Raw genomic sequence first — 27,038 nt, forward strand, 5'->3', positions numbered from 1 at the left:
ATAGACACCATAGGACAAAAGGCCCACCACATAGGGTTCACCAAATGTAGCATTCTCAATGTTGAAATTGGTGACATATCCATTCTGTGAGATCCGGTGCGTCAGGTATGTAAAATTAGAGAAAGGTGATCCCTCAAATAACCCGGTCCCATACCATATAAGGTTTTAAAGGTCAATCCCAATACCTTGAATTGCATTTGGAAACAAACTGGTGTGAAGTTTCACTGGTGAGGGGGTCCTTGACACCTGCAAGGACCGGGGGGAGGCTTGCTTCTCCGGGGACCCTCGCAAGGGTGCATGCCATAGCACGGGGGCACCTGGCTCAAGAACGACTCGACACCATGAAGTCCTCGAGGTGGGTGCACATGGATTGCTCCGTCCGACCCCTTTTATTGGGAAGCTTACACAAAGAAGTAACATTCTATTGGTCAGAGAGTCAAGCATAAGCATAGATAACTACTGCTACATATACAGAAACATGATACTACACATAGCTTGTTCATGGTCATATGATTTACAGGAAATCTTGTAAATGTTCAGGAATAGAAACTTATAGAAGAACGAAACTTATCTTGTACTTGGGCCTAGCTTCAATCCAGGCCAGTGATCGCTACATTTCCTCTGTTTTTATTTTCTTAAAGCAATTCAAAACCAGGGGCTTTCGATGCCTCTCACCAAACACCTCTTTGGCATCCAGTTCCCCCTCTAAGTCACTCTCATTATCAAAGAAATTTAAAAGCGGTTGTTTGACATCATCACCTGAATGTTTAACCACATGACTAAGAAATTGAACCGTTTTACGTGTTTCAGCAACATTATCATCCAAATTTTGTAAGCGATTCTTTAAGAATTTAAGCAATCTTCCCAGCACACATGGTCCTATTGTACAAACAAGAAGGGGGAATATTACGGGGCCTATGATGGCAGAAAGTAAAGTAGTCAACCAAGGGGAAAGAGTAAACAGACCTTGATACCAACTGTGTGTTGCTTGCCTTTCCCTTTCTCATTCTTTAAGGCGTTTGCTCAATTCTGCCATGGAGTCAAGTACAATACCTGAGCTGTCTGTATAAAAGCAACACTCTTCTTTTAGGGCAACACATAATCCCCCGCTTTTCAAAAACAAAAGATCTAACCCACGTCTGTTTTGCAAAACAACTTCAGAAAGAGAGGTTAAGGAGTCTTGGAGGGCCACAATGGATGTTTCTATGCGCTGGAGGTCAGCATCAACGTCAGTGCTAAGGCGGCGAATTTGCTGATCGTTAACCACGAGACCAGCAATTCCAGTGGCGGCTCCTGCTGCCCCCAGGCCCAAAAGCACCGACAGAGTGAGTGCTGTAACGACCTCTCGTTTGGCTTTCAAAAAATAGTGAGAGGGGGCCATGACATCAATAAATTGAGAGTTGGAAAAAACAGATATCTTAGGCAACAAGTGGACCTGGATACAAAAGGAGCGTTGTTGTTGAAGAATGTCTCCTTGGACACAGGCAGTGGCTCCTGTAGAGCAAGCCCAAATGGAGCCATTGGTGGGAATAAAAAAATATCCTGTAAAATAATTGGAAAAATCGGCAGTGGGGTGGGAAGAAAACAAAGTCACCCAGCCCCCATGAATATCAGATGACTGGACTGAAGAAGACATCCGAGATTTAGGCAAATAAATAGTACATTGATGAAAAATATCTGTAGAGGCATTAATACAATATTGCAAATAATTAGAGGGAACATAGCCTATGCAACAACCCTGACCAATAATAGAAGAAACAGTAATAGAAAAATTACTCCAGCGACAGGTGGTATCTGAAGTAGCATTTACAAAGGGGAAGGGTGAGCCAACGGCCTCATAAAATGGTGGTTGGGAAGAAAGACACATCCAACACTCTGGATCAGCATTAGGAAAGGCATGACTGTTATTAAGAGCAAAATAGGAGGAAGAAATAAGAGACAATAAAGCTTATTACTTAAAAATATACAGTTAACTACTTTAGCACATGGTACATTTTCAGGAACTGCTACTATCAATGTATACAAAGCAATTGCATCAGGGGGAGGATCATAAGCAATTAATCCTCAATGAAAAATAGTCTTATAATTTGAACCAATGAAATGTTGAATTACTGCAGACAAAATTCAAACAGGATCCAAACATGTAGAAAGCAAATGTTTTATGTACAGTTCAAGTCAGCGTGTGTAATGTTAGTTGCACCCATAAATTTTTATTGCAGTCACTGTTCAAATAAGTTTTTTGGTGAGATGACAAAACAAATAAACATAAACAAATGATGATTAATAATGACTAAGGACTTGGCAAAAATGGCAGCGCATAAGTTGTCGTGTTGTTGTTTCAGCACTGCTTTGGTGGTTTTTGGTTTTCCATATCACTGGACAGCTGTTTTGGCAAGATCGTATTGGCCACTGTGCTGTCTGTAAAGTCATCTTGGTCATCTCTGGAACTGGATTTGGGAACTGGTACCACGATATTGTTAGCTAGACAAACACAATGTACTGGAATCCACAAGGACCTGTAGAAGCAAGCACAACATATCCTCGTCCCCCTTGCGGGGGAGGCACCGCAAAAATGGCAGCACACAAGTTCCCGGGTGCGCGTTGGTGGTTAAATTCTTCACATCTCCCCATGTCACTGGATGACTGGCATGACGGGATCGGGGTGGTGTAGAGTCATCGTTGTCATCTCTGGGATAGGAATCAGGGGTTGGTGACACGACATCTTTGGCTGGACCGTGTAGATGTAAACACAGCAGCCTAGCCCCACCCCCAAGTAATTAAAGGAATCGGTGTTTTGTCTGGTATCGCTGTAAATATACCAGAGGTAGAAGCAAACTTGTTTTTTGTTGAAAATGCCTCTGATAGGCGGTCAAATTAGAAAGTGAAAAAATTCAATTGATTGAAAGTAAAGAAACAAGGATTGAGTTTATTTTGCAAGGCTGGGAGGCCGAGGCATTTTTCCTCTTTTGATTTATTCAGGGCATGTTTGTAAGTCTAATTAGCTTGCTCCGCAATTCCCTGGCCATGAGAACCGCAGGGCAAGCCAATTGTGTGTGTGTTGGACCACTTGTAACAAAGGTCTGTAAAGGCAGTACAGATGTAAAGAGGGCCATTGTCTGTTAAAATTCTAAAGGGGACAGCGACCAGCGCTGCCGACAAACAAACAGACAAACAAACAACAGACCAACAAACAATTAAACAAACAGACGTGACATCTGTTAAGCATATAAAGTGCGCGCAAACATAAAAACATAAAAAAGAAAAAACACAGCTTCAAAAATCAAACAAACAATTAAGATAGTTTGAGTATACTCTGAAATAGAAGGCAACGTTGCATTGAAACTGCAAATGCAGGCATCAAATATCACCCTTAACCCCGCCTTTCTGAGGCTGGCAGGGAGAGGAGAAAAAAAAATGGTGAAAAGAACACAGCCCCCCTCCTCCTGCCTTCTCACCAGGGGCAAAGAGGGGGGTGAGAGAAAAGGAAAAAATGTTTTGTTAAAACGACAGGCTCCCTTTTCCTGGGAAGACAGGGAGAAAAAATAAATTATCATCATTCATCCAAAGCACCTCTTTTAGCACAACACGCTCTGCTTTTTCAGCCAACAAACCTTACATTTCAAGGATCCAATACTGACTACATACACACCCATTCACACCTGTAGTTATATTTCTTTTGCAATAAATCAGTCATTAAATTTATTTCAATGAACTAGCTTACCCCCAAAGCAGTGAAAACCCAGGCAGCAGTTTTAATCACAAAGGTGACATAGGGCCCTGAACTGACTGCCCGTATCGTCCTGCCTCAAGGCGAAAGCACATCCATTTTGCTGGCCAGCAATTAATTAATTAAATCACATTAATTTTTTTCAATTGTGGCAAGGGCACGAAAAGGAAAAAAAATAAATCAAATAAAAAACTTTAAATAAACTGGCAGACGCAGACGGACGAACCCAAATAAAGGTTCCCTAATAGCTGCCATAAATTAATTAGCAAAATAACTCCGTGTTCATTTAAACAAGGAAAAATTTGGAGCAAAAAGGATTGTAACATTTCATGCAGTTATGCTTTACTGGAACAATCTGCAATTCATACAATACAATACAATACAATAACAGAGTTGGAAGGGACCCTAAAGGTCCTCCAATCCAACCCCCCTGCCTAGGCAGGAAATCCTATACCATTTCAAACAAATAACCATCCAACATCCTCTCAAAGACCTTCAGTGTTGGGGCATTCACAACCCCTGGAGGCAAGCCATTCCATTAACCAACTGCTCTAACTGTTAGGAAATTTCTCCCTAGCTCCAAGCCATCTCTCTCCTTGACCAATAAACTAAACATACCCAGTTCCTGCAACAATTCCTCACATGCTCTAGTCTCCAGTCTCTCACCTTCGTTACCCTTCTCTACACTACTTCCAATCAAAATCATTCTCAAAACCAATAATTACTCTCTAGCATTCAAACGTAACATTTCCCTTTGCTAATTTCACCAAACTTCATTCGAGCCTTAAAATTATCTCTCTGTTGTTTTCCTGCAATTTGTTAAGCCGATACAGGCTCTTCCAAAAAAGGGAGGAGAAGGTGGGGGGGGGAGGGAACATTTCAAAAGAAAAGAAAGTGGGGGGGGAAGCAACAAGCAGAAGCCGACACAGAGTCTTTCTAAAGAGGGAAAAGTGGGGGGGGGGGAAACAACAGACATCCCGGAGAGGGGGAGGTGGGGGAAGAAATCTTGCAAAGCAGGGTAAGGAAGGATAGAAAAAAGCAATCCTTTAAACTAATTATTTTATGATCTTGTGGAATCAATTTAGGTGGAGAAACAAAAAACATATGTTTATTCCCCTCCTCTTTTGCTAATTGTTCCTCTAACCATGGAGGAGCTGAAAAATTAACATCTCCATGAGGAGTTAAGAGGCCAATTGAAGATCATTTTGGAGAAAGAATTTTTACTTGATAGATAACACTTTTGCAGGGGCTCTTTGTGTCTTGTGGAAATAAATTCCCAATCTCCCACATAGACATGTTTATGGAGCCTTTTCCAGATAAGCCGGACATTGTTTTTCTAAGTACTAGAAAAATTTACTTAAAGAGACTTTAGAAAGAGGATAAATAGTGGTGCCGTTAACCTTTTGCAAGCAATTTTCCTTCTCCACCAAGATAAGAAGCTCGTCCCTATGTACTGACGAAGCTCTGGAAAGTGAGGAACCCATACTTACGATGATATCAAGCCTTTGCCAGGTGTGTAAGACGGGGGGGTGAAGGCGACGCAAACCTAGACAGGAATCACGTCGGGGTCACCAGTTGTGAAGTTTCACTGGTGAGGGGGTCCTTGACACCTGCAAGGACCGGGGGGAGGCTTGCTTCTCCGGGGACCCTCGCAAGGGTGCATGCCATAGCACGGGGGCACCTGGCTCAAGAACGACTCGACACCATGAAGTCCTCGAGGTGGGTGCACACGGATTGCTCCGTCCGACCCCTTTTATTGGGAAGCTTACACAAAGAAGTAACATTCTATTGGTCAGAGAGTCAAGCATAAGCATAGATAACTACTGCTACATATACAGAAACATGATACTACACATAGCTTGTTCATGGTCATATGATTTACAGGAAATCTTGTAAATGTTCAGGAATAGAAACTTATAGAAGAACGAAACTTATCTTGTACTTGGGCCTAGCTTCAATCCAGGCCAGTGATCGCTACAAACTGGCAGCAAATGCAGCTAGTGCAGCAGTGGTATAACAGCTCTACCAGAAACACACATAACTTGCACTATTGCATTTTACATCAGCTTAAACTTCTGCATACATTGCCAGGGAAGCCTCATGTTTTATGGGAAAAACATTGGTGGAAGATTCTACAAGGAAGAAGAACTTCTTCAATGATTTCTTAATGACAAGCCTCCTCCGTTGTGATCATAGTAGCATCATTGCTGAACCCCTCCCCCCCAAAAAAAGATAATGCTGTGGTCACAACTGCAGACAAAAACAGGGATATTCTTAAGTAACTTAAATGCAAGGAAATTGTACTTCAGCCTGAAAATATGTCTCAAATTCTCCCATTCCTTGGAATAATTATAATATATATAATTGTGTGTGTGAGTGTGTATATACATATATACAAACCTGTAATATATACCACTTGATTGCCATATTCTCCACAAGATGATGCTCTTTCCTGCTTTCTAAATTACCCCTCATTTCAGCCTGGGCATCAGCTAGAATGACTTTGGCCTAGCCTCACATGCCCACCCACTTGCTGGGATGTCCAGTCCCTGGTCTAAATATACCACAGCTGTTTGCTAATGTAGCAGAATGTTTGTAACCTGAGAGCCCAGGAATCAGGCAGAGCCACCTTTGTCCACATATCACCAGGCCTAGGCAGCATGGAGACGCCCAGCAGCAAAGACCCCAGACCCATTTTGGTGAGCACTTCTGTCTCTTAGCCTTACCTGGCCTCATGGGAAAAAACCCCTTTTCCATAGCCTTCCATTCCCCCCCCTTCTGTCATTAATGTGGCTCCCAACCTGAATTTGGGTTTTTAAGCTCAGAATAGACCCCACTAGTACCCTCCTAGCCTTTTTAATGCCACAATACTAGAAAATATGTTCATTCCAAATTCTTTCCTTCCTTCCCCATCTTTTCATTTCTCTTTTACCCCCAGAAAAAACTGTTCCATCACCTGTTCTACTCTAATCTCTCCCTTACAAAGCAAATGTACTGTGACAGCTTTTTATTTTATTTTCCTCCTTCTACTTACCAGCCTTTCAAAATATAATTTGCAATATTACAGTTGTACCTATTCGGTCAGCTAGCCCCTAAATCTTGATGCTTAGGAACTAGAAGTAAATCTCTGGCAATTTTTTTTACATCTTGGAAATGATTCTGCTTGGTTGCGGAAGGGGTATGAAATGCTTTATAAAAAATAGTGGTTTGAAGTAAATAAGATCCCCCCCCCCCAAAAAAAAAAAATTCTTTTGTGATATGTTACATAGGATTGTGTCCTAATCTGGAAAGTTGCTTGTTGTTCTGTCCCATATTGTAAGATAAAATAGTAATCTTATAAATTCTTATGAAATCTTACAAAATCGATGGTTCACTACATGTAAGTCAGTGCTTTTAACTCTTGCATATGCAGTCATCATGCCTAAAGGGATTCATTCTTTCACTGTTTATTGGAATGATTAGAATCATTTTTATTCGAGTGTTATGATGAGTCCCTTTCGGGAGAGGGGGCGGTCTATAAATATGAATAATAAATAAATAAATAAATAAATAAGATCTAGTGATGATTGTAAACTCATATAGCTATAAATAGACTGCCAGGTGGTAGCTTCATATTAATTGAATTTAGAATAAAAGAGTGTGATGGTATTCAAATGTCATCTGCCTTTTATATTCAATTCATTGTTTTCCCAATGACACCACCACTTTTTCCTGACGATTTTGGCCAGATCAACTTTTTCGAACCTGATTCTCCAGATATGGCTACACTAGTTGGAAATGCCGATAGTCTCAAATGATGAGAAGGAGGGATAAGCTGGTGTGCATGTGTGTGTGTTTGTGTGTGGGTGTTATCTGCTTCTATGTTCTGATTAGGAAGTGAATCTGTTGGATTGCACTATAATACTAATATTATAATATCTAATCTACTGTCAGAGGTCCCTTTAATTCTGGACAAGTCCAGTCAGTCCTTGATACACTTTTCTCAAAGAGCAAGTCTTAAACTTGCACATTAATAATTAGAGACTACTTTCTTTCTTTCTGCTGATTTTAGATTGCCAGGACCAGTACATAAGAACTGACTTTTGATGTGAAGGTGGACTTGAGTAAAGGGGAAATGGATGTCTCTTATGGATAGGATAAATACATGTAGGGAGATATATAGTAATCTCTCAGCAATGTCCATCTCAGGATTAGAGGATATTCTTGGCGTCAATATGCGAAGTCCCCAGCTTTAATTCTTGGTATTATAGGCCATGTGGAAAAAACTTGCTAACTGAAACCCTACTGAGACATGACCAATCAAGGTAAAATCAATACTGAGCTTAATGAGGCAAATAGCCTGATGCAACATAAAGCAGCTTTCTAAACGGAAGTTTTTTTATGCAGTTTAACATATCCCTACTCAAACATATAGCAGAAAAATGGGAATAGAGTTGCAGGGTAACCAGGCAGTGATAGGAAAATGACAAAATTCATGTTCATTTTTATTTTGCAAGAATATCATCCATATAGAGAGAAAAAACCCTCTGAGGAAAGTATTGTGAAATTTGTCTGATTAATCAATTCCACTTCTCTCTTTAAATCAAAATTACCACACTATTTATTTCTCTCCAAAGATTGGTTGGAAAATAAGACTTTCGAGCTGGATCAGTAATTTGGACTGGATTTAGAATTAAAAAACAATTAGAAAATTAGAATTTAGGGTTCAGTTCAAAAATAAAACCACAAATTCATTTCAGAGAAGTTTTCAACTTTTAGATATGGCTATGAGAAGTAAATAAAATGAAATGTACTATAACCTTTGAGACTTTAGATTAGATGGGAAACAAATCTAAAATATACAGAGCTTGGTTTTTACACATATAAAGGAAATTTTCAGAATGTACTACCAGTTTGATGTAACAGAAGGATCATATGGGTGAATATCGGTATAAAGATCTGGTTTATGCAGCATATACTAAAGAAAATGTGGCTTGTTTGATTCTGGCATTATGTATGCCTTGCATTTTTAAACTATGATCTAAGGTTGGTATGCTATGTAAATCCCAATTCTTGTGGTTTATTTAACAAAACTGTGATTAAACAAATACATTGATGAGGGTATTCAACCAGTATTGGGAATTCTTGTTGAGTATTCAAGTTATCGTATTGTTCGGAGTATAAGACGCACCGGAGTATAAGACGCACGAAGGTTTTGAAGAGGCAAATTTTAAAAAAAGTAGGTAGGTAGATAGAGGGGGAGAGAGAGAGAAATACGATAGATAGGTAGAGGGAGGGAGAGGGAGAGGGAGAGAGAGAGAGAGAGAGAAATACAGTAGGTAGGTAGGTAGGTAGGTAGGTAGGTAGGTAGGTAGATAGATAGATAGATAGATAGATAGATAGATAGATAGATAGATAGATAGATAGATAGATAGAGGGAGAGAGAGAAATACAGTAGGTAGGTAGGGAGAGTGAATGAGTAGGTAGGTAGGTAGAGGGATAGAGAGAGAGAGAAAAAAACAGTAGGTAGGTAGGGAGAGAGAGTGAGTAGGTAGGTAGATAGATAGAGGGATAGAGAGAGAGAGAGAAATACAGTAGGTAGGGAGAGACAAAGTAGGTAGATAGGCAGGTAGGTAGATGTTTCCAGGTGTATTTATCCATGTGCTGCAGAAGGAAATCACTGACAACCTACAGCACCTAAGACTTATTTCTGCTGGCACAGCACTTGATCAATGTAATTCTTGTTATGTCCTAGCCTTGGAGTCGTGGCTTCATCTCCGAGGCTCACCATTGGTTGAGACGTGCATGTGTGCCAGAGCGGGAGAGTCTCTGTTCTCTGATTGGCTACCCGCAGGATAGCTTGCATATAAATTGCTGTCAAGCAGGAACTGTTTTTTATCTTGGGTTCTGAGTTGCTGTTGTGTTAGCTGTTTAATAAAGCCGTGTTAGTCGGGCCTTGCCTCACCTCAGTCATTGCCACCCATCGAATGTAATACTGGTGATGAAGGTGGGATCCTGCTGAGGCATAGGAAGAGTGTGTCACGTAAGGCAGACTTTCATTGTTATACAAGGCTCCCTGCTAATCGCTGAGGCAATCTCCTCAGATCGTGTGTCCCTCAGAATGGCCACTTTGAGCAACTTCGCCCCATTTGAGCCAGCATTAGAGTCCTGGGAGGCTTACATTGATCATTTTGAATGCTTCCTCGAGGCAAACCATCTGGCTAATTTGCCCAGTGAGGGAAAGAGGGCTCAGTTCCTGAATGCTTGTGGACGTGAGATGTTCAGAAAAGTCAGGGCTTTGGCTGCCCCGCAATCAGATCAGTCTCTTTCATGGGAGACTCTTTTGATGAGACTGCAAAACCATTGCGCCCCAGCTCTGTCTCGCATAGCTAGGCACTATGCATTCCAGCAAAGGCTTCAGAAGGAGGGGGAGTCGGTGAATCAGTACGTAGCTGCCCTCAGGGCTGTAGCACTGCACTGTGAACTTCCTAATTTAGACGACTCTCTACTTCAGCAATTTGTGTGCGGGGTGACCGATTCAAGGCTGCGTCACCGTTTGCTGGCCCGTTCTCAGCTCAACCTGCAAGCGGCGTTGGATGAGGCTCGTGCCTCTGAGATGTCCAACGAGTCCTCCGCCAAGATTGAGAGGGGTCAAGCCACAGCGGGGCCCGCGTTATCATCTACTAAGACTGTGCCTATTCATCACAGGGAGGTGGATGAACATTCTTCGTCCGACGCCGATGAGGCTGAGGTTGACCGCCTCAAAACAGCAGGTGGCAGTGCGGGGTGATCAAGGAAAAATTTACCTCAGAGCCATTGTGCTGGTTGTGATGGGAACCATGCCCGTGCCTAGTGTCGTTTCAAATCAGCTATTTGCCACAAGTGTGAAAAGAAGGGACATTTAGCTAAGTTGTGCCGTGCACCATCCTCCCCCCCCCAGGGTCAACCAGCTGACCGATCATATAACCGCAAGCCAAAGCCACGGTCTTAATCACACGTCAGAGGACTGTTTTGCAATTTTCCACGAACAGTGGCAGGCTGTTCCGCTGACCAGTCAGGCCAACGCGACGTTGGGAAAGAAGATTTACCTCAGTGTCCAGCTCGAGGGCAAGCCCTACCGCATGGAGGTGGACACCGGCTCCTCCAAGTCTATTGTCTCCTGGTCCTCTATCAAGCGTTTGGTGCCTTCCTTACCCAAGAAACACCTGTCACCTTGTTTTATGAAGTTGCGGGACTATCAGGGAAACTATATCCCAGTAGTTGGCAGTGGCCGGTTCCAAGTGGTCACTCCAAGTTTTAAGGGCAGGCTTCCTCTCATCGTCGTTCAGGGCAACCTTCCCAGTCTACTAGGCTTAGACTGGTTCGATGCCCTGGGCCTCAGCGTCGCTGGCGTGCATGCAATGGCAGGCCATGATCAGTTCAAAGGACTGATGAAGGAGTTTGCTGCAATTTTTGATGGGTCGTTAGGTAACTATAAGGGAACCCCCATTAGTTTTAATTTGGACCCTCAGATTGCTCCCATCTGTCTCAAGCCCAGAAGTGTCCCCCTGGCCCTGCGTCTGAAAGTGGACGCTGAACTAGATAAATTGGTTGCCCAAGGGGTCTTAGAGCCCATAATTTACTCCAAATGGGAGACCCCCATCGTGATTCCCCTGAAATCCGATGGCTCCATTAGATTATGTGGAGATTTTACATGTACCATAAATAGGGGTCTCCAATCCAACCCCTACCCTGTCCCTGTAGTACAGGAACTGCTTCATACATTGGGGCGGGGCTCCATTTTTGCCAAGCTGGACCTTGCCCAAGCATACCAGCAGCTCCCTGTGGATGCTGCTGCTGCGGAAGCGCAGACCATCGTCACCCACAGGGGAGCTTTTAGATGCCGGCGGCTCCAGTTTGGGTTCAGTGTAGCTCCGGGCATTTTCCAGAGCCTCATGGAGCGACTGCTCTGTGGCATTCTGGGAGTCGTCCTGTACTTTGATGATGTGCTTATTTCTGCCAGAAACAGCACTGATCTCATGGCGTGGCTGCGTGCCGTCTTATTAAAGTTCCTGGAGGTGGGGTTGAAACTTAAGCCTTCAAAATGTCATATAGGGGTACCCGAAGTGGAGTTCTTAGAGTATCTGATTGATGCCACAGGCATCCATCTGACCCCCTCTAAAATTGCAGCCATTAAACAGGCTCCTGTACCCAACAAATAAGGCCCAATTACAAGCTTTCCTTGGCCTCCTCAATTTTTACTCTGTCTTTTTGCCCCATAAAGCATCTGTTGCAGAACCCCTGCATCGGCTTCTCGATGGTGGGGCCATGTGGAGGTGGGGTGAGAGGGAAGCAGCCGCTTTTATGGCTGTCAAGGACCTGTTAACTTCCAACGCTGTCCTCGTCCAGTATTGTGACCACCTTCCCCTGACGCTCACTTGTGATGCATCTCCTTTTGGGGTGGGTGCTGTCCTGAGCCACAAGCTTCCTAATGGATCTGAGGCACCCTTGGTGTACTTTTCCAGGACCCTGTCCTCTCCAGAACGCAACTATAGCATCCGGGGATGACCTGGATCCTGTTCCCCTAGTTTTACTGATTGAGGACCTTCCGTTTCCCTTGACAGCCACAGACATTTCCACTCATTCGATTAGGGGCGCTACTTTGGCTCAGATTTTAGACTGGGTAAGGAGAGGTTGGCCGCAGACGCCAGTTCCCTCACAGTTCCTGCCATTCAAACACAGGCAACATGAACTGTCGGTACTAGGGGGGTGCCTGCTGTGGGGCCATAGGGTGGTCATTCCACCTCAATTGCGGGAACCTATCCTCCACTGTCTGCACGAGGGGCATCCTGGGATAGTGAGGATGAAGGCCCTCGGCTGGAGCTACGTGTGGTGGCCTGGTTTGGATCAGGATATTGCGCAATGGGTGACTAGGTGTCAGGAATGTCAGCAGTCCAGGCCAGCTCCCCCGTGGCAAAACCTAGGAAATGGGAGGAACCCAAGACTCCCTGGGCTAGGATCCATGTGGATTTTGCAGGGCCGTTCCATGGCCAGATGTTCCTGGTAGTGGTCGATGCATACTCAAAGTGGGTGGAAGTCGTCCTAATGTCATCAACCACCACCAAGGCTCTCATTAGGGTGTTACGAAGGATGTTCGCGACACATGGGTGCCCGGATGTCCTGGTGTCAGATAATGGCATGTGCATCTTTCCAGATGTTCCGAGCGGGTCACAATATCCGCCATGTTCTGGTGGCCCCTTACCATCCCTCCAGCAATGGCATGGCTGAACGGACGGTGCGATCTGTTAAAGAGTCCCTAGCTAGGCTAAGGCCAGGGGATTGGCAGGCCGAATTGACAGATACCTGTTAGTGCAGCACACAGTCCCATGTCCCCAAACCAACCACCGCCCTGCAGAGCTGTTAATGGGCCGCTGCCTCCAGACTAACCTAGATCGACTTCACCCCAGCTACTGCAATGACAAACCTATTGTCAACGATAACCCCGCCAGGGGTTTCGAAATGGGGGATCTGGTTTTTGCACGGAACTATGGGGGTGAGCAGAGGTGGTTACCGGGGCGCATTCTGCAATTAACAGGTCCCTGCTCTTACAGGATTGGCCTAGGCGATGGGCGCATTTGGCGCCGCCACATTGATCAGCTGCGACCGCAGATGGCCTCGACCAGCTGATCTCTTCCCAGTTGGGCCTATAGATTCCCTGGTTACTTTGGACACCTCCATTGAAACTCAGCGTTGCCCGTCCTTGCAGTCTGGTGTTCCGGCACCAGACTTACCTGAGCCATCAGAGTCGCATCCAGAGTCGCCGGGTGGGGAGTTAATACAATCGCAGGCAGTTCCCCTGGAGAAGCCTCCTCCTGCCCCTTCTATGGTGTCAGTTCCAGCTGAGCCAAGAAGATCGGACCGCACGCGCAGGCGGACTGCACATTTGCAAGATTATGCTTGAATCTGACTGGTGGAGAGGGGTGTTATTTCCTAGCCTCGGAGTCGTGGCTTCGTCTCCGAGGCTCGCCATTGGTTGAGACGTGTGTGTGTGCCATAGCGGGAGAGTCTCTGTTCTCTGATTGGCTAACCGCAGGACTGTCTGCATATAAATTGCTGTCAAGCTGGAACTGTTCTTTATCTTGGGTTCTGAGTTGCTGTTGTGTTAGCTGTTGAATAAAGCCGTGTTAGTCGGGCCTTGCCTCACCTCAGTCATTGCCATCCATCGAATGTAATAATTCTCATCTATCACTTTAACTAAAGAGCTTTCCGAAAGGGGGAAAAAAAGTTTTAGTATTCTGTAAAGCTCCCCAAAACGGCCTGTTTTTCACAAAAACGGGCCTGGTTTTTTTTAAATGAAAGGCATGAATAGCCTTGGGGAGGGGGCTTGCAGAGTGCTCTTGGGAGAGGCAAAAACAAGCAAAAAAATCCATTTTTTTGCGAAAACGGGCCCATTTTTTGTCAAAAAAATTGCATGCATAGCCTTATGGAGGCTTAGAGAGTGCTGCTGGGGAGTTGGGGGGGGGGGCAAAAAACAGCCCATTTTTTGCTCATTTCTGGCCTCCCCAGCCCCAGGAGTTCTCTGAAAGCCTCTGTAAGGGTATGCACGGCCATTTTTGTGAAGGGGCGGGGCTTCAGGAGGCAAAAAAATGCTGAATTCGATGTATAAGATGCACCCAGATTTTCAGCCTCTTTTTTGAGGAAAAAAGGTGTGTCTTATACTCCGACAAATACGGACTGTATTTGGTTAATCATGTTTTTGCTGAATAAACCACAAGGATTGGGATTCACATTTTTGCTTGCTTTAATAATTACAAAATGATGGTATATGTGAACAAATTCTTTTGCCACGTTTTTGCTACTGTTGCCATTGGTCAATTTTATGCTTCAAAACATCTCTATTACAGGATATTCAATGTCTACACTGATTTTAAACAATGAGGCTCTTACGAATAGCTATTACAGATAAACTAAACCACACACCAGCTTTGCTAATGAACAACACATAAATGAATAAGCGATTTGCATCTCAGAAAAACATCATCAGCACTTGGCTCTTTTGAACATCAGTCTGTAGATCTCATGCATTGGAAGCTAAGAAGCTGTTGAGCCAGCAAGACTCTTGCCCAGATTTCTCTTTTTTATCTCTCTTCCAAGTGGGAGAAGGACAGCCGGTGCCACTGGCTGGATTTGCCGTTCTTGCCTATTTGCAGTTTTGTGCTTCTGAAAGTATTGGGCTGTGGCTTCAGCTTCCAAGCCAGTGCCTCTGTGCATGCTTTTGAGCACAGGCAGGAGTATTTGTGCTGTAGCCTGTATGCCTGAGCTGCCACCTGCCAGGATGTACCTGTATGAATGGGATGATGATTCAGAGGCGGTGAGTAATTGCATATGCCAGTTTCGGTACCTTGCATTGCTTAGGTCTGCCTTTGCCAAATTACTGTGGCGCATCTGAAAGCATCAGAGCTCAGATTTTATCATTTTTGCTCCCCACTGTTCTGTCAGGGTTCTAATCTCTATCTCTTCCTTTTCTGATCTTTTTCTTTCAACCTTCCTTGTCCAGGAAAATTGCCCATTTTTTAAAAAGTCAAAAGTTGCTAAAAGAAACATAACTTGAAAACCCATTCTCAAATCAGATCAGGTTATTGAGTTGGGACAAATCTTGATAGGACCACTGGGGAAGTCAATCAATACTACTTGACATTCATTTCCAGCTCAGGAATATTCAGGTTTCCCCCCCCCCCCCTTTTGTAGTGGTAGGGGTTGGTGATAGCTCCATCTTCCCCCATTCCTTTTCATAAAGAGAAGATTTCACATATCACAAGCTTAATATTTTTTAAATAGATTTTTCTGGTTTCTATATTACCAGTTTTTATAGAATACTTATTATTTAAAACATGATTTTATGTTTGTCTATTTCTGCCTAAATCTGCCCAACTCTATCTTCTGTTATAAACCAGATGTTGGTACATCAGGCTGAGATGCTGCCTTAATACCCATATGGAATGTAGGCCAATTGCATCGTTTGTGCATTTTGTGTGCATAGAAACTATTAGGTATCTCTGGGAGTAAAAAAATCCGCTACCGTGTGAATTTTCAGTCTTGAGATTGAAGCAGAAATCAAGTTTCACTGCGTGCACCTGGGAAGAGTCAAAATGAAGGACAAGGGCTTTTTGCTCAGTTTTTCCTATTCTGAACTCCTCTGACCATTGCCCCTGTGTCTCTCTTTTTGTGACCATATGTGTCCACTTTGCAGGACATCAGCTTTCTACTTCCAGCTTTTTGGAGTTTTTGGCAAATTCAGCTGTGCAGTCTCCTTGTTATAGCAAATGGCTGCACTCCTTTAGCTTGCAGGATGGGCTGCTTTTTTCAATTGCACAATCAGCTAGAGAAGTCCTTTGGTCTCCATGTAGCTTCTGTTTTCTTAGCACTGCATTTGGTGGGAACCTCCTTTATGTTTGCAAACAGTGACAATAATGGGCAATCTGTAGGAAACCTTGGGCTTAAATAATAGAAATATATACTCTTGGAGTTGGAAACATTTTCCCAAAAGCAATCAAATTCCCACAGAGCTACCTTAATAGGCGAACTAAAAAAATATCTGTATACAATTGGGTTTAAATAAGCACCCCCATTCCTTCCCTCTTACTACTTGATTGGCAACTGCCTGGAGAGTTCTCACTCCTTTTCCTCACCTCAGTTTTTGCAGAAATTCTGCCTTCTCAACTAAGCTTTGTGTGGGGGGGGGGGCTGCTAATTAACGGTGGCATTTCAGCCCCTCAGACTCTCTCCAGTCAAGTGACTGCTATTCAAGAATTGTCAGGAATATTAATTATCTGTGCATCAGGAGAAAAACATTATTTCTTCCAAAAAGCCCTGAAAAAAGACAGGGTAATTACTACTTTTGTGTCCAGACAAGACTTTAGCAGCAAGATAATTTGTTTGCCTGTGACAATCAACATGGGAATATGGACATACTTAAGTGCATCACATCTGGGATATAGCAGTCTTCAACTTACAACAGTTCATTTAGTAACTGTGCAAAGCTACAATAGCAGTGAACAAAGTGACTTATGACCATTTTCACACTTATGACTGCTGCTGCAGCAGCATCCTCATGGACACTTGGCAGCTGACTCATATTTAAGGCGTTTGTAGTATTGTCGGGTCATGTGACTACCTTTTGCAACCATCAGTCAATATCACTTAACAACCATGTTATTAACTTAACAATTGTAGCAAGAAAGGTCATAAAATAGGGCAAAACTTAACAATGGTTTCACTTAGCAACATAAATTTTGGATCAATTTTAATTGTAAGTAGAGGACTACCATTTTCTGCCGAAAATGATCAGATACGCAAATAAAATTAACTTTAAAAAGAAGATAACTAAACTGAATAGTCTTCTTTTAAAGGAAACATGAATAGGATCAAATCATAAGAAAAGGAGGAATCCAATCAGGTATTTTCAGGACAAGATGGTGCATTTTCTCACTTTTCTGAATGTAAATCAATAGTACTCAAAGTAATCCTTTACTGAACATAGTCCGCTGACCTTTACAAGTTGCAGGAAAACAATAAAATCTAAATATGACATATAAATATGACTAGTCTATAAAATAACAAGTATCAATTCTGACAGAGTAATACTGTAAAAAGAAATTGCTCAGTATAAACAATTGTAAAATTGAGTACTGTAAGGTACTTAGTTATTCTAAGAGAGGCAAATTTATTAGGCCCTTCAGAATAAATTAGTATATAACAATTGAGTGGTCTCTTCAAAAAATCTTTAAATAAGAGGTAGATTAAACTGTCCCTAGAGCAAAACTGAATGTAAAACTAAATACAAGGTTTGTTTTAATCTATTAACTCTATCATATTCAACCTATCCATAATTAATTCATCTCCCTTGTCTTCCCCAGTGGTGATTTCAAACATGTTTATTTTGATACAGGAACCTCCCTCCAGATGTAGCTGCTCAAATTTCTGGATAACGGGAGTTACAGATTGTTTCCAGTGTTGTAAAGAAGTGATCTCATCTTTGCACAGCTGGCTAATTTACATTTTCCCCACTTTCTCCTTTTTTGAGAAGGGAAAATTATATGGGGAAGAAGAGGGGATGGGTTCCCAGAAACTAGACCTTTTTTTCATTTTTAACTATACCAACATCTGTTTGCTATTGTCAACAAATAATTTCCTGGGGACCAGAGGCATGATTGCTCTGTGGTAGAACTTCATGCTTTGTTTTTCATACAGCATACTTAATCCAGTCAGCCAGGAGCTCAATCAGGGCTCTTTACCAATGTTCTGGAAATATGCAATCACATTAATTGGGTTATGGGCCATTATTTGGATATTATACAGTAGACAGCCACCTCTTTCAGGTGACATCTGGTGTCCTTTTGTGCTAGACTAAGATTGAAAATAGCTCTATTACATCACTAGTGCCTTCTCCTTGCCCAGGCAAGCATCAGGGGCTTGACTCAGTGGTGAGATTCATTCACCTTCCCTACCGGTTTGCAAATGTGAGTGCATGTGCCATGTCTGCACGCCGCCTTCTGCGCGTACGCACTGCTCATCCATTACATTGGGGCAAGTGAGTGGAGCCTCCCACAGCCGCCACTACCGGTTCACCTGAACTGGAGAGAACCGGATGAATTCCACCTCTGGCTTGACTTCATCTTTTTTTCACTTCCTCACCCATTTTCAGGGTTCTGCTGAGTCCTATACCAGTCGCCCATCTGATTCTGATGTGTCCCTGGAGGAAGACCGTGAAGCCTTGCGCAAAGAAGCAGAGCGTCAAGCATTGGCACAGCTGGAGAAAGCCAAGGTAAATATCTTCTTCCTACAGAGTTAGAGAGTTAGGATTCAGTAGATGTCTTGTTGCAAAGTCACCTGCTTATCTGGCTTTAGACTGGGAGGCAAATATACCATATTTTCATTCCAAGGGACTGCAATTCAGTATGTGAACAACAGGAAAGCAGAAATTTCCATGAAGATCAAACGTCCTTCACTTTATGAATGAGAAAAACAAAAGTTACGCCTAGTCCTAGTGAACTAAGATTTTTTCCCCCTTTGCATCAGATGGACAAACCAAGACAGCTTCTATTACATCTACTGAGTCTTGTTGTAAAAGATAGCTTATATTCATGTCAAAAGTGGCATCACAAATGCACACCTCCTGCTGTTTGAGAAGATATACCAGAACAGAAATGTTTCTCTAGAAGTAACATGTCCCTTTCCATTTTTCTTTATGGAAGGAGAGTCTGCTTTTTCTGAATTCTTAATATTCCTTTTCTAGGATTGATATACTGTATATCTGATAGGAAATTGTTTTTGCAAACAGAGCCGAACAGAATTTGGGATGTAATATTGCGTAACTTTCTCAGAGAAAAACTTTCTTACAGCAAAGGAGACCAATTTTGCCCTGAATGTAAAAGCGAAGCAGTTCAGAATGGCAGCTTTGATCCAGGGCCAGAAATATTGTGAATCAAACTTCTTGTATTAAAGCTTTACTAACTTAAACAGTCTTGTTGCCCGATTACTAGATGAAAATTGTATTTCTTTACTTTGTTAAAGACCAATGTCTCTTCTGACTCAAAATAGTTTTCAGCAAGAATTCCTTCTTTTTTATATCATTAATTTTTGCAGACTCTGCATTGTAAATTAATTTTTGTTGCACTTGAAATTTCAGTCTATAGGAGGAGGTTTTAGTGATCTAGATGATATCTTGGGTTGGCTAAACAGCTTTCTTGTGTAGTTTGGAATATGATAAAAGTAACCCATCTGTGCTTTCACCCTCTTTTAACAAGAAGAACGTAAAGAGGATCTGATTAAATAACTTTAAGTGCTATCCAACTGGAAGGATCCTTGGTCACGTACAGTATATATGCAACAGTTTCCCAAGTGACATTCTTCAGATGTTTAGGATTATAACTTCCATTTCCTTTGACTTTTTGTCTTCCTGGATGAAGGTGATAGAAATTGTAATCCAAAACATCTGGAGGACTTCAAGCAGCTATAGTGTTTTTGGTTTATTAAAAGCTTTTGTCTCATTTGTCAAGGTAATTCAGATCACCAGTATAAATGTGGTAATCACTTTGTGCATCAATAAATAAAATCGTGCTATATCTGTTACTGCATTAGAGATGATGATTTGATTGGGGTATTATATTGAAGGGCATGTCAGATTTAAGTGGCTATAGGTTGTAGCAGCTATATCCTTTCACAAATTAAATCTCCATTCTTATCCCTTTAGTTCTGCTTTTCTAAAGCATATCTATTACCTTGGGAGTATTTTAGATTCAATTCAACTTTCAGATGCTCAAGGTATCTGTTCAGATTAGTTTACAGATGTCTGCAGAGAACTGGAATAATAGGCATGCACATTGACCCATTGTAAGCCACATTAACTTATTACATTTTAACTTATTTCACTCACTTGATCCTTATGGTAGAAGATGGCTAATATGCTTTGAAAAATTAGTTTCAGAGAACCTTCTGTGTTCATGCAACATACTCAACCTAGTCAATTACAGACTTGATTATTTTATCTTGTTTTTAGTATGTTTTATAAATGCAGACCGTTTGGTCAATGGATGGTTCAATGTCTTGTGCAAATCCAAAAATTAGATTAATTCATGAACCACATTCCATGTTATTTGAACACAGTTTAGTTATCCTTATCTAATTAAATTAGGGTGGTAGCTAACAGGCAAATAGTTTTTCAGCAATAGCTTCTAAGTTATGGAACTTACTCCCCCAAAGCCTTTCTTTTTGTGCATCCATTACACCCACTCCAGGATCATGAGGCCCCACGTATGGTCATTCATGCCTCAATCATTCATGCTTCAACTATTGCAACATGTTCTATGTAGGACTACCTGGGAATACCATTCGGAAACTACAATTGTTCCAGAGTGCAGCAGCACCAATAGTTATGGATGACCCACTTGTCTCATCACTATTTTGCAAGCCACACTGGCTTTATGTAAGTCTCCAGGTGCAATTCAAGATGCTGGTTATCATTTATTTATTTATCATTTATTGTACTTTAGAGAAAAAGGCAGATTATTTTCAGCTGACCTCTGACAGATTCTGATTATTTTCACAAAATCCAGGAGAGTAGTCATGCTTCTAATCCTCTTCATCAAACAATGCATCTACTGGGACCTAGTTTTTGTTGTGGCATTTGCCTTTTGGAACAACACATCTCCCTCCACAACAATGAATGGATGGATGGATAATTGATAAAGCAAGACAAAAAGCATCTAAAACATTTTTAGATGTCTTCTAAAGAAAGACATCTAAAGAAAGCATATATGGTTGTTACAATTTTTAATAGCTTGGTGCATTCTGGTTTTTTTTACTCACCTTTGGCTTACTTATTTTTCAAATGTTTTAAACAGTTGACCATTTGTGACTTTAAATTGTTCCTCTTAGGTTTTTTAAATTTCTTTTAAGGAAAATTATTATCTTTTAAAGGGAGAAAAGATGACATCAAGCTGTCAGGTTGTAAATACCAGAAGCACCTTGCTTTTCTATTTACACTGAACAATACTTTCCTCAATCTCTGCACTACTGTAGCAGTTCTCAGAAGAATTGTTTGTTTTTCATTAACAGTTAACTCACGTCTCTGCTATGGGACTATCAAGTAACCCTCTCTAAGGTGGGAAATATGAAACAGGGATTTGAGGACATGCCCTATGAGGACAGACTGAAGGAACTTGGGAGGTTCTGTCTGAAGAGAAGAAGGGAAGGGAGACGTCAAGTGCAAATATATGAACGGGAGACAAGGAGCCCCATTACTGTAGAAATTATGGTCATAAATAATGTGTACAAGTTGCAGTTATCTAGATTTTACTTAACTACTATGGAAAACCTCCTGATGGTAATATCTACACAGCAGTGGCATAATATACCTATAGAGGTTGTGTGATCTCCTTCTCTGGAAGTTTTTAAGAACAGTCTGGACAACAAAAATAGTTTGGACATCGCCTTCTTAATGATGTCTTAATAGAGTTTCCTGCAAATTACAGTAGGTTGAATTAAATTATTTCCATTGTCCCTTCCATAATTCTGTCATTCTGTGATTTACTCTAATAGGGCTTTGGGTACTTTTTCTGCTTTTGTATGGAGTACCCAACTTTCTGAATAATGCAAGATAGTTATATACTTCACTTTCTCAAATATTATCCATCCAAAGAATGGCCAGACTATCAGGATTGCTTTTCTAGCTTGTTTCTTGATCCACAGGTATGGGGACTATATGAAGGTATAAAGAAAAAAAAAGACACGAAGTTTATGTGATGTGCTTTTTTGGAATGGTCCCCCATACAATTATGCAGTCTTCTCTCCTTCCCTGATTTTATGTAATTGGAATCATACCTTTTATCCCTGGAATGTATTGTGCAGATGACCTGAAAGAATAGTTACTTTCTGGACTCTGAGGCATGTGCAAATCACTACAAACTTCCACTTGGTTGGAGGATCAGTTCCTTGGTTAGACTTCAGAAAAGTTCCAAACCAATTGAGGCAGGCACAAAAATGCCTCAAGGCTGGATTGGCTCAGTTCACTAAATTCAATTAAAATAGTTGGAGGCATTCATGTTTCAGTGCATGGATCCAGCCATTGTTTTAGGATATGATCCCACAATTGTTGTCCATTGCCACATGTTAAAGTGTAGTAATTCTTGTAAAACCAAACCATTCATATAACTACTCCAAAAGGGCTCTGTAGCTATATCACTATATATATATATAGCCTGTCTTATAAAGAACCTATCACCTGATTTTTAGTAGGATATCAGCATCTGGATTTATTACTCGGGGCTTATTCATTTTTTTTCACAATTATATTGACACTTTGTCTTATGACATCATGACCTGCACTAAATCATCCAAATGATTCATCCAGATGGAAGATTCCATGCAACTCAAGGATCTGATATATTATTACCTAGAATTTAGAAAAGCTTGTAGGTCTTCCTCACGAAGCCCTGTAAACCCGCTATACCTTGTGACATATTGCAAGCATTTCTGGTGGGCACCATCTTGCTGATCTGAAATAAGCAACTTTCTTGCATTAAAATGTATTTTCCTAAAAGAGTAAATTGGAGGGCTGCATCACAGAACTGCAGGAAGTGGTAGATGGGACATTTTTTTTAATGTCTCTCCTAGCACTTGTTTACTTTTATCAGAGTCATTCTCTTCCTTTTTCACATGCTTAGCCATTCCATTTTAATTGTTTGTTGTTGCAAACAGCATTTGAAAGCAAGCGAAGAATATATTACAATAGGTAACAAAATGAAGATACCACCTACATTTTGTATCTAACTGATTGAAAGACCATGAAGATTATCTTTTCTGTGATATTATTTGGATATCTTGCCTTCAGTTGTTTTGCTTTAAAAACTCCCGTGTTTATCCCAGCCTTAAATTTCTGCAGATACTTTATGATCTTATCTAAATGGGGTTTTTGTTAGCAAACTAGTATACTATTTGTAATGTCCTCAACTTGCGACCGGTTTTAAGTCCACGACTTACGTCCTCAAGTCCTCGATTTACGACTGACAGCCCGGCAACCAAAGGCTCGCGGCTATTGGATAGCGCCTGGCTGGAAGCGGATTTTTTACTCTGTTACTATTGGTTGCTCTGCTTGACAGTTCCCATACAAATATCTGTCAAGCAGAGCAAGGTGCTGAAGTGTCCCATAGTTACCCTGTTGGTTATTCTGTTGCAATAAAGCTGTTCCCTTTTACCTCAGCCAGTTTGTCACCTCTTCTGTGGGTCCAGACTTCTACACTGGCGACGAGGGTGGGATTCTGAGGAACCCCACTGCATGAACAGCTAGAAGAAAGAAGAAGAAGAAAAAAATCTCTCTTTTCTCCTCAGCTTTGGTGAAGGGGGCTACAATGGCATCTCTCCCCCATTTTGCCCCTTTTGGTTCCACTACGGAATCATGGGATGGTTTTTGGAGAGATTTGAATGTTTTTTGATAGCCAATAATTACCACCTGAGGATCGGAAATGCGTTTTTTTCTCAGCTCTTGTAGTCCCGGCATGTTCACGACCACTAGAACCTTGGCTGCCCCACTGGCTGTCCACTCATTATCTTGGGACACGCTTATTGCTAAACTCAAGAACCACTATGCTCCAACGCCTTCCCACATTGCCTGGCACTATGCTTTCTGGCAATGTGTCCAAAAAGACACTGACACGGTCAGGCAGTTCCTCGCGTCCCTCAGAACAGCGGCCATCCAATGCGAATTCCCTCACCTGGATGACTCACTGCTGGAACAGTTCATTTGCGGGATGTGAGACATCCGCGTTAAGTGGAGACTGCTGGCCTGCTCTGACATCAACCTGCAAATGGCCATGGATGAAGCCAGAGCTGCTGAACTCTCTGACAGATTCATGGTCAAAATACAAAAATGCCAGCAGTATGTCTCGCAACTCCTGAGAACCTGTCTCATTGATGAGCTGACCCCTCTAGATGACCTTGAGGAAGACCAAGTCAACCGCCTCAGGTTGCAACCTAGCAGATGAGCTGCTGCTCCTACCTCCTCTCGCCCTCAGGCTGGAGGTTGCTTGGGCTGTGGAGGTGCCCATGCTCGCACTGCCTGTCCCTTTAAAACCGCTGTTTGCTGCCACTGCAGCAAGAAAGGCCAATTTGCACATGTCTGCTGTGCTTCCCTTCCAGCTCCAGCCCCTGCCAACTACTGGCTGCCGGCCGCTCGGCCTCAATGCCATCCATCCACGCCCAGAGATGACTGCTTCGTCATCCCCAGGAAGCAAGACCTCCCTGCCACCTTGATCAGCATGGCAACGGCTCACTCGGCTCACACCAAGAAGATCTACATCTCTCTGCTGATCGAAGGTGCTCCATGGTGCATGGAAGTTGACTCTGGCTCCTCCAGGTCACTTCTTTCATGGAACACCCTGTCCACTTTGTGCCAGGCCATCAAATGAGACCACCTGACCGTGGCTGACACCACCTTAAAGGAATACCAGGGGACTGTAATTCCTACCCTAGGCTAACTGACTGTTTGGGTTGACTATGCTGACTTTCATGGCATACTGCCTATTCTAGTCATAGAAAAGCTCCTGCCTGCCCTTTTGGGCCTAGATTGGTTCCCTCAGCTGGGCCTATCTCCAGCGAGGGTGCACCACACTTCCCCTCAAGCCAGGTCTGTCGAAGACATCCTCCAGGAGTTTGCTGACATCTTAGACGGCACCCTGGGTAAATACAAGGGTTCCCCTGTCTCCCTTAATCTAAACCCCCAGGTTGCCCCCATCAGACTTAAGGCCCGCAGGATGCTGTTTGCCTTGAGGCCCAAGGTAGATGCAGAGCTGGACAAGCTCTTGGCACAAGGCGTCCTGGAACCTGTCAACCACTCCAAATGGGAGACCCCAATTGTGATCCCCATTAAGGCCGACGAGTCCATCAGGGTCTGCACCGATTACAAATCTACCATCAACAAGGGCCTCCGGGCAAACTCTTATCCAGTTCCCGTGGTGCAGCACTTGCTCCACTCTTTGGGGCAGGGCTGCATCTTCGTGAAGATGGTTATGGCTCAGGCCTACCAGAAGCTCCTGGTGGATGATGAGGCGCAGCCTCCCAGACCATCGTCAGCCACCGAGGGGCTTTCCATTGTTGCAGGCTCCAATTTGGTGTCTCTGTGGCCCTAGGAATCTTCCAGAGCCTTATGGAGCCTTATGCTGTGCCCCAGGTGGAATTCTTGGGCTTCCTTGTGGATGCCCAGGGCATCCACATCACCCCCTCAAAACTTGAAGTCATACGGAACACCCCCATTCCTACCTCCAAGGCCGAATTGCACGTGTTCCTTGGCCTCTTAAACTTCTACGCTCTTTTCATTCCGCACAAGGAATCACTAGCTTAGCCGCTCCATCAGTTGCTCGACCGATCGGTGGCCTGGGGCTGGGGCAGCTGCGAAGCGCAGGTGCAAAACAATTAAGTTTTAAAATGTGTAACAGTATATATATACCCCACTCACCCCACTTCTCGTGATTCAAAAGGATTATTAGCAGTCCTGTTAACACTTTGCCAAAGTTCACCAAATAACAAAACAAAAAAGTGAGGAAAAATGTCTGGAAATGTATCTCATAATCAAAACAACTGCAAGAAAGTTGGGAAGGTTCCTAAAATGTTCTGTCCCATGGGTATTCTGCACACCAATATAGCTTATTATACATTAGCTATTATTATTGGTGACAGCCAGCCAGATGTTTAGACTGGATTTGGCATTTTTATCTATCAAGTTCTTCCCAAGGGTCTGGGATAGGCAGACATTGTTTCACGGTGTTATAGGTATCGTTGTGGGATGTAAGCTATTACATGTAAAGCTGTCTTTTGCAATTTAAATCACTAAGTGATTTCATCAATGCCAATGGTGTTTAAGTGTGTTCAGATATTTTGACATTGCACTCAAGGAGCTTATTACTATTGATACTAATTTTGTTTTCTTTTGCCATAGACATTTTATTTCTATTTGCAGGTCTTTGTATTTTCTGATTTTTCTCAAGTTCTTTCTCTTCTACAGGTAGTCCTTGGTTTGCAACCATACTTGGGCTTGGGATTTCTGTTGTTAAATTGGTACAGTCATTAATTGAATCATCGTGAAACCAAGCCCAACTTTACAACTATTTTTATAGTGGTAAATCACTACTGTTATTAAACAAATCATATGTTTGTTGTGCAAATCTAACTTTTGCAATTTGCCTTTTTTTTGCCAGAAACTGGCTGTGAAGGTTGCGAGTTGGATGCTGTAACCAGTCATAAATAGGCTTCTCCATCAAAGTGTTTTTGCTTGTTGTTTTGTAGACCAAGCCGGTAGCATTTGCTGTGAGGACAAATGTGGGCTATAATCCTTCTCCCAATGATGATGTGCCAGTCCAAGGCATGTCTATTTGTTTTGAACCCAAAGACTTCCTTCACATCAAAGAGGTAAGACATCGAGATGAGGCCGCGGAAACAATCTGATGGGGAAATGTAAGAGCTCATCCTGGTCCCAAGGGTTATAAAACGTACAGACCAGTGTTTCTTAACCAAGGAAACTGTTACTACTGGTCCTATCTAAGGTAGTAATAATCTGGGTGGGGCATGTCTCCCACTCTTAAATCAGGAAACAGAAAAAGAGAGTGAAATGAAGCAGAGGCATCAGTCTCCCATACAGCAAGCTAAGGCAAAGAGAAGGGATAATTTGGTAGAGCTTCTTGTACAAGGGACTAAGAAAATTACAAGGGGTTTGACATACTAAACATGACCAATGTATCTTTTCCACCTCCTCCCTCCTTTTCATTATTTGAAAATATTTTTCATCTGGGCTTACATAAAATTG

General features: G+C 42.5%; 1 protein-coding gene and 1 long non-coding RNA gene across 2 annotated transcripts in view; one reads left to right on the forward strand and one right to left on the reverse strand.

The window, feature by feature from the left end:
• The window catches only part of CACNB1 (calcium voltage-gated channel auxiliary subunit beta 1), a 70,936-nt gene that overhangs the window by 17,069 nt on the left and 26,829 nt on the right, over positions 1-27,038 (forward strand). The window contains exons 3-4 of the mRNA XM_081969751.1: positions 18,390-18,509; positions 26,522-26,644. Coding sequence (XP_081825877.1) covers positions 18,390-18,509; positions 26,522-26,644 — 243 coding nt within the window. The remainder of the gene's footprint in view (positions 1-18,389; positions 18,510-26,521; positions 26,645-27,038) is intronic.
• On the reverse strand, positions 348-5,699 carry LOC309381927. The gene is made up of 2 exons (XR_014173594.1): positions 5,218-5,699; positions 348-2,688 (listed from the first exon to the last, which is right to left on the reverse strand). It is a non-coding gene; the product is annotated as an uncharacterized lncRNA (long non-coding RNA).

This window comes from Natrix helvetica, assembly GCF_964273705.1.
Source record: "Natrix helvetica genome assembly, chromosome: Z".
Taxonomy (NCBI): domain Eukaryota; kingdom Metazoa; phylum Chordata; class Lepidosauria; order Squamata; family Natricidae; genus Natrix; species Natrix helvetica.